Source organism: Pseudophryne corroboree (assembly GCF_028390025.1).
Source record: "Pseudophryne corroboree isolate aPseCor3 chromosome 3 unlocalized genomic scaffold, aPseCor3.hap2 SUPER_3_unloc_29, whole genome shotgun sequence".
Classification (NCBI taxonomy): domain Eukaryota; kingdom Metazoa; phylum Chordata; class Amphibia; order Anura; family Myobatrachidae; genus Pseudophryne; species Pseudophryne corroboree.
Genome location: NW_026967518.1, coordinates 6,595 through 14,471, shown reverse-complemented (window position 1 = coordinate 14,471; position 7,877 = coordinate 6,595). Strand labels below are relative to the sequence as shown.

The 7,877-nt window shown below is 45.0% G+C and overlaps 1 protein-coding gene across 1 annotated transcript; it reads right to left on the bottom strand.

Annotated features, from left to right (window-relative positions):
• Window positions 1-3,408: 3,408 nt before the first annotated feature.
• Window positions 3,409-7,140, bottom strand: LOC134983923 (oocyte zinc finger protein XlCOF6-like). Its single transcript, XM_063949533.1, has one exon. It carries the CDS (start codon window positions 7,003-7,005, stop codon window positions 4,888-4,890), a length of 2,118 nt encoding a protein of 705 aa, XP_063805603.1. The 5' UTR covers window positions 7,006-7,140; the 3' UTR covers window positions 3,409-4,887.
• Between the last annotated feature and the right edge of the window lie 737 nt (window positions 7,141-7,877).

Below are 7,877 nucleotides of genomic sequence, written 5' to 3'. Positions count from 1 at the left end.
GTGTTCCGACTCCCTCTGGAGCTCAGTGTCCAGTAGCCTAAGACTTCAATCCTCCTGCACGCAGGTGAGTTGCAAGTCTCTCCCCTAAGTCCCACGTTGCAGTGATCCTGTCGCCAGCAGGAATCACTGATTAGTTTAAACCTAAAAAAGACTTTTCTAAACAGCTCTATAAGAGAGCCATCCAGGTTGCACCCTACTCGGACGGGCACAGAAACCTAACTGAAGCTTGGAGGAGGGTCATAGGGGGAGGAGCCAGTACACACCATGTGACCTAAAAGGCTTTTTAGATGTGCCCTGTCTCCTGCGGAGCCCGCTATTCCCCATGGTCCTGACGGAGTCCCCAGCATCCACTAGGACGTTAGAGAAACACATTTCCTGAGAACTAAACTAGGGTGTTTCAGATGTTTGGGGTGTGCCACATGTAACACCCTTATGACAGGTAGTACCTTTAACCATCCCCATACTGGCAAGAAGCTGCCTATTCGCCATCGCCTAACTTGCACATCCACACATGTAGTGTATCTATTAATATGCCCATGTGGCTTAGCCTATGTAGGTAAAACCATTCGCCAGTTTCGTGAGCGAATGGCACTACATAGAAGTGCTATAAAAAAAGCTTTTGAAAAGGGCAATAGTGACCAACCGTTTGCACGACATTGTCTGCTGCACAAACATGGGATACCTAGTATTAGGGCAATGTTGATTGACCATGTTCCCAGAAACCTCAGAGGGGGTGACCGTGATAGAATCCTACTACAAAGAGAATCTAGGTGGATTTTTAAACTAGATACGCTATCACCGCGTGGCCTCAATGAAAATCTGGGATTAAACTGCTTTATGTGAGGCACTATAATGTTATATAGTAACCATATGGCAATCCTTTAGATTGATCAGTAACGTAGCTATGAGCTCTGTTGGAGATTATGTTTCTATTCTCTGGTTATTCTGCAATTTTGCTCTTTTCAAGTATACAGCAATGTTATTGATGCGCTATTTAACCTCTGACAGGTGGGGGTGGGATAATAATTTTTTTTTTGGTTGTGGTATAGCACTATATGTGTTAACGTTGTTTTGTTTGTTTTGTTTCTGTTGTTGCCTAGACACCTCCCTGTATCATTGTTGCCTGACAGCGTCACGGGCCGGCAGCGTGGAGTTCCCAGCCGCATCACCAGTGTACAGAGATCGTGCCCGGCGGTCCCCATGGTTACAGGACGGGGGCGCGTCCCAATGACGTCACTGCTGAGCAACCAGGAAGTGCTGCTGAGCGGCCGGCGGGTCAGAGCGGCGTGTGACAGGTGAGTAGGATTTGAGCCCTAATGGTAATTGCAATGGGGGGTATATATGTATGGTGTTTTGTTCAGTTTTGTTATGATGACCCTGAGGACGGGGGACTTTACCCCGAAACATGTTGGAATAAACTGACATATACTTTACCGCTGTTTATGCCTGCTTGAGTGCCGCCTTCATCACCATCCTATATATATATATATATATATATATATATATATATATATATAGGTATTGTTCCATTAAATATTAAGGACACCGTGTAAGGACATCGTGTATGGGATGAAATTGTTCAGGGTCACATAAGTAATAATTCGGTGGTTGCGAGGATATTGTCACATATTACGTCAACAAGTTATTAGCGATACCGGATTCATGTATATTACTGTATGATACTTTGGTCGGTGTGAACTGGTCTTTAGGTGGGAGCCCAGAAGTAACCTGTAATCACATCACAAGATTAGGTGTCGCTCAGTGTTCCAGCTGACCAATGACCCACGGTGTACTGAATATGTCCCGCCCCTGGACCAATGGAAGACCTTACATTCCCCATTGTACTGTTATTGGAACATTGTATAAAAGGACGCACCTGACCCAGGTTTCAGTCACCTTTCTCAGAGGTCATCTTGTAAGACGACTGAGGCCTGGAATCTGGTGGCGCAGCGTATGTATGAAGGTAACTGATCCTATTGTATTGTTATAGTTGTATTGCTAATTGTACTCGCATTTATTTCCCGTCTGTTGTATATTATTGTACGTATTACTGTATTCTTGAATTGTATTGTGTTGCTACAGTGCAGCATTGTTATCCCTTTGTGTCCGCTAGGGACTAATATATATGGTTATTGGGTTGGACCTCTAATCCTAATTTACCCATCTGTCTCGACTAAGTTATTTTGTAAATCTGGCGAAGTGTCAGGGACACTTCCGACACTATACTAAGGTTTAAGTATGTTATATTGCTGGAGCCATATATATTCACCAAGGTGTTACGAGAGCATCACACCGCTCAAAAGGTACGCTAAGTGGCGCTACACGTAGCGTAACATTGAGAAACTGCGCAACTGACTTATCGTCCATCGGTTTATTTTAAAAACAGTTTATCACAAAGTTAAAAAACAACAGAACATTTGAATAGACATAATTTATTTAAAACCAACAAATGATAAAACTATTTAATTACACAGAGAGACCCCCCCCCTTCCCCCGTAATATCATCCAACTATTCAAATGAGCTGTCAAAATCAGATATAGCCAAAATTAAACTGGAAATATTTTGCTTTTAAACAACTTTATTTCATATCTTTAATACACATATTTTTGTCTATATTTTAAACTTAAAAAATACTTTACTCTGCACAACAGCCTATGGGGGTCATTCAGACCCAGCCGCAATAGTGGCCCGCAGCAGTTTACCCGGTGGTGGCAAAATGCACATGCACAGCGGCCACACAGACACACACATTGTGGTCGCATCCCTGAGGGGTGAACGCGGGCAGGGTGGGACGATTTTCTGGGGGGGCTGCGTGATGTCACATCTGTGTTCATCTCTGATTAACCCCCTATAAGCTTCTAGAGTGCACCTCATATCTCATCTTTTCCAAGTTACTACAAATATGAGATCGGTAGCAGCACTACTTTCAGGATTATTACACAGAACGCAGAGGCTGACACAGCAAATAACAGTAACACATATAAGGGATTAACTAGAAATAAGGAAGCATGATCATCATTAAGTCTAATTATCAAATGGTTCTGTGTGGGACCAATACACCTCTTTACTGTCTCCAGCAGCCCCTAGTACTACACTGCAGCCACCTGCCCTGTCTACCACCCACTACTGCCACTATCCTGTCTCCCCCCCCCACTACTGCTACCCACCTTGTCTCCCCCCAGTACTGCCATCCACCCTGTGTCTCCCCCACCACTGCCACCCACCCTGTCTCCCCCCACTACTGCTACCCACCTTGTCTCCCTACCTACTGCCACCCATCCTGTCTCCCCCCTACTGCCATCCACCCCGTGTCTCCCCCACCACTGACACCTACCGTCTCCCCCCACTACTGCCATTCACCCCGTGTCTACCCCCACTACTGCCATTCACCCCTTGTCTCCCCCCACTACTGCCATCCACCCCATGACTCCACTACCACCCACCCTGTCTCCCTGCTCTGACACCTCAGCGCTGCTTGGGGACGTTTACTCACATAGACACTGCCTACAGCAGCCCCCGCTACTGCACTACTGCCACCCACCCTGTCTCCCCGACATCTAAGCACTGCTTGGGAATCTATGGTACTGCTAAGTCCTTCATCAACAGATGGAAGAAGCTTGGGCAGTACGGAGGCAGAAGCTGCTTCTGGTACCGTGGTCATGCAAGGCTGGGAGAGTCAGTAAGATTATTTAATAGCTGGTCTAATTCAGTAAGGATTGCAGATGCTGCTATTTAGTAGAATTAGCAATCCTTTTCCTAGCGCGCTAGGGGCCGCCCATCACAGGGCAAGGCCACCCAGCATGCTGACCGCCGCCTCCCCCCTGATGAAGCAGAAAATGCGATTGCCTCACAATTTCTGCTTCATCGTAGAAGTTAGTGAAGCCTCCTGCTGCAGCTCAGTTGCGCCCGCAGGAGGCCCGACGCATTCTTCTCGAATACAGCGGCTGCATGTCACAAAGCCACCATGATGATGTCCGTTTGTCCGCCTTTGCCCTCTGTTCGCGCTACACTGCCCCCGCACCGATTCGCACCTCCCTGGAAATGGAGCATTGCCCACCAACCCTCGTGACCGCCTCTGCCTGACAGGCAATCACATTTTCTGTGGCCCCTCCGCAGAAAATGCGGGCGCATGCACAGGATGGGTGCAGTGGATGCGCCCGCAACTTTTTCAGAATTCCATTTGGATCACACACTGCGATCCAACCTGAATTAGGCCCAGTCACCATCTTACAGGCAGCCGGTGCAGGGACCAGAGAATGGGTGTTATGTGGCAGGAACGGGCTAGTTAGGTAACAGCCTGGCTGCTGCATTCTGTACATGCTACAACTGGTGCAATTCTTCTGCTGGGAGACCCAGGTAGATGACATTGCAGTAGTCTATATGAGATGATACAAGTGCATGTACGACATCAGGTAGATCTTCTGAGGGAATTAAGTGCTGGAGTCTGGCTATGGTCCACATATGAGGATCTGATTCTGGCTGATACCGGATGTCTAATGGTGTCACTCCACCATCCAGGACACTAATATTCTGCACATGACCAGCATTTTGTAATTCTGAACCCCCAAGCGTAAGTCTGGCTGGTAGCAAAGCTGAGCTGTAGCCCTGCCCTTTGTTGGTGAGCTTCTATCATAAGGACCTGTTTCACCAGGACTGAGTCACAGCGAACTGGCATCACCCACACCTGGAGCTCAGCTAGACATTTAGGATTGGTGCTGGGTTCTCGGTACCCAGAGCAAAAGACAGGTCATCTGCATAGCAGTGGTAGATGAGGGCATGACACCTGATTATTTCACACTGTGGTAACATGTGTATTGCAAAAAGTATAGGAGATGATAAGAACCTTGAAGAACAACACATGGCAATGATAAGTATACTCCAGAAGATTAAAATGGCTTCTCACCTGTGTGTCTTCTCTGGTGTGTAACAAGTTGTGATTTCTGTGTAAAACATTTCCCACACTCAGAACATTGAAATGGCTTCTCACCTGTGTGATTTCTGTGATGTATAACAAGAGCTGATTTGTGTGCAAAACCTTTCCCACACTCAGAGCATGGAAATGGATTCTCACCTGTGTGACTTTGCTGATGTCTAACAAGATGTGATTTCTGTGTAAAACATTTCCCACACTCAGAGCAAAAAAATGGCTTCTCACCTGTGTGACTTCTGTGATGTATAACAAGATCTGATTTGTGTGCAAAACATTTCTCACACTCAGAACATGCAAATGGCTTCTCACCTGTGTGACTTCTCTGATGTTTAACAAGTTGTGATTTCCGTGTAAAACATTTCCCACACTCAGTGCAAGAAATTGGATTCTCACCCGTGTGACTTCGGTTATGACTAACAAGATCTGATTTGTGTGCAAAACATTTCCCACACTCAGGACATGGAAATGGCCTCTCACCTGTGTGACTTCGCTGATGTATAACAAGTTTTGATTTCTGGGCAAAACATTTCCCACACTCCGAGCAAGAAAATGCCTTCTCACCTGTGTGACTTTTGTTATGACTAACCAGATCTGATTTGTGTGTAAAACATTTCCCACACTCATGACATGGAAATGGCTTCTCACCTGTGTGACTTCGCTGATGTCTAACAAGTTCTGATTTCCGGGCAAAACATTTCCCACACTCAGAGCAAGAAAATGCCTTCTCACCTGTGTGACTTTTGTTATGACTAACCAGATCTGATTTGTGTGTAAAACATTTCCCACACTCATGACATGGAAATGGATTCTCAGCTGTGTGACTTTGCTGATGTGCAAAAAGATGTGATTTCTGTGCAAAACATTTTCCACAGTCAGAACATGGAAATGGCCTCTCACCTGTGTGAATTCTTTGATGTCTAGCAAGTTGTGATTTCTGTGCAAAATATTTCCCACACTCAGAACATGGAAATGGTGATATACCTGTGTGACTTCTCTTATGTGCATCAAGAGTTGATTTGTATGTAAAACATTTCCCACACTCAGAACAGGAATATGGTTTCTCACCTGTATGTATTCTCTTATGTATTACAAGAAGTGATTTGTATGTAAAACATTTCCCACACTCAGAACATGGAAATGGAGTCTCACCTGTGTGACTTCGCTGATGTTTAACAAGTTGTGATTTCCGGGTGAAACATTTCCCGCACTCAGAACATGGAAATGGCTTTTCACCAGTGTGATTTCGCTGATGTGTAACAAGATGTGATTTCAGTGTAAAACATTTCCCACACTCAGAACATGGTAATAGGTTCTCACCTGTGTGACGTCTCTGATGTGTAACAAGATGTGATTTCTCTGTAAAACATTTCCCACACTCAGAACATGCAAATGGCTTCTCACCTGTGTGACTTCTCTGATGTTTAACAAGTTGTGATTTCCGTGTAAAACATTTCCCACACTCAGTGCAAGAAATTGGATTCTCACCCGTGTGACTTCGCTGATGTATAACAAGTTTTGATTTCTGGGCAAAACATTTCCCACACTCCGAGCAAGAAAATGGCTTCTCACCTGTGTGACTTCGCTGATGTCTAACAAGTTCTGATTTCCGGGCAAAACATTTCCCACACTCAGAACATGGTAATAGGTTCTCACCTGTGTGACGTCTCTGATGTGTAACAAGATGTGATTTCTCTGTAAAACATTTCCCACACTCAGAACATGGAAATGGCTTCTGACCTTTGTGACTGCACTGATGTGAAACAAGTTGTGATTTGCAGGTAAAACATTTCCCACACTCAGAACATATCAGTGGCTTCTCACCTGCCTTAGCTGCCAGATGGGTAATAAGCTTTGTGTTCTGTGTAAAACATTTGGCATCTATAGAACAGGGAAACACTGTATCTACTCTCAGAGCTGTAACAGATGCACCAATATCAGAGTGATCAGGAGAACATTTCCCAGGATCAGAGGGATCAGCTGATAGAGCTGGATGTATAATTGGGGTAATGGGATTATCTCCTGGAGAATCCTGTCTGCTGTCATTATCTTTTATGTCACAATCCGGGGATAACATTAGATGTCCTTCTGAGATATTCCTGCTTGTGGGTCCATCTGCTGGAAATAAAATACATTATGGGAATGTGACATTTTCTGTAACAATATTAATCTTGTAAACAATAGGAGAAAATTACATTTTGGGACACTTAATAGTAAATGTGTGTATTAAAACATAACATTTAATGAAGGCTTTATAATAATGTCTCCTAACGTTACTCCTGGAAGCATTGGTAAACCTGTACATGTGTTACTCACCCTTATATAAGGTATATTGCTACAGCAGAGTAGGTGTGGAACAAGGTATTTTACATGCAATACACCATATAATACACTGCAATCATCATCTGCTAGGTTATAATCCATTGTTACACCCCCATCATCAGTGTCTTACTGTACCTCTACTCTCAATAGTAATAAGGAAGATGTGTGTACGGTATGATATAGATAATAACATATCAGAATCTATACAGCTGCCGCCATACTTCTGCTTCTCATATGTGTGCTACTGGCAGCAGTGAACATCTGAGTGAGAGTGCAGGGAAGACAGCAGAGTCTGATGAGAAAGAGATTGGATCTGCCTTTGCAGGGATGTACCACACCTGTCACCACGGTTATTATATAATATAATAAATAAGAGGGGCGTGGACTATCCAGACGTGCTTTCTGGAGCTCTCCTCACTAAGTGGCTTCTTATCTACCCTACCTAAAAGCTCTCAGCCACCGCTGGGACCAAGACCCAATCTATTAAGTCCCCCACTCCTCCTGCCCTAAAGCCGCTCACTCCGCTCAGTCTGGGCACCGTTCACTGCTGCAGCCTAGTGACGCAGCTGAAGCCACGGGCTGTATTCTGGGACTACGTGTGCCCAGTCTTTCCTGCACGCTCCGGAG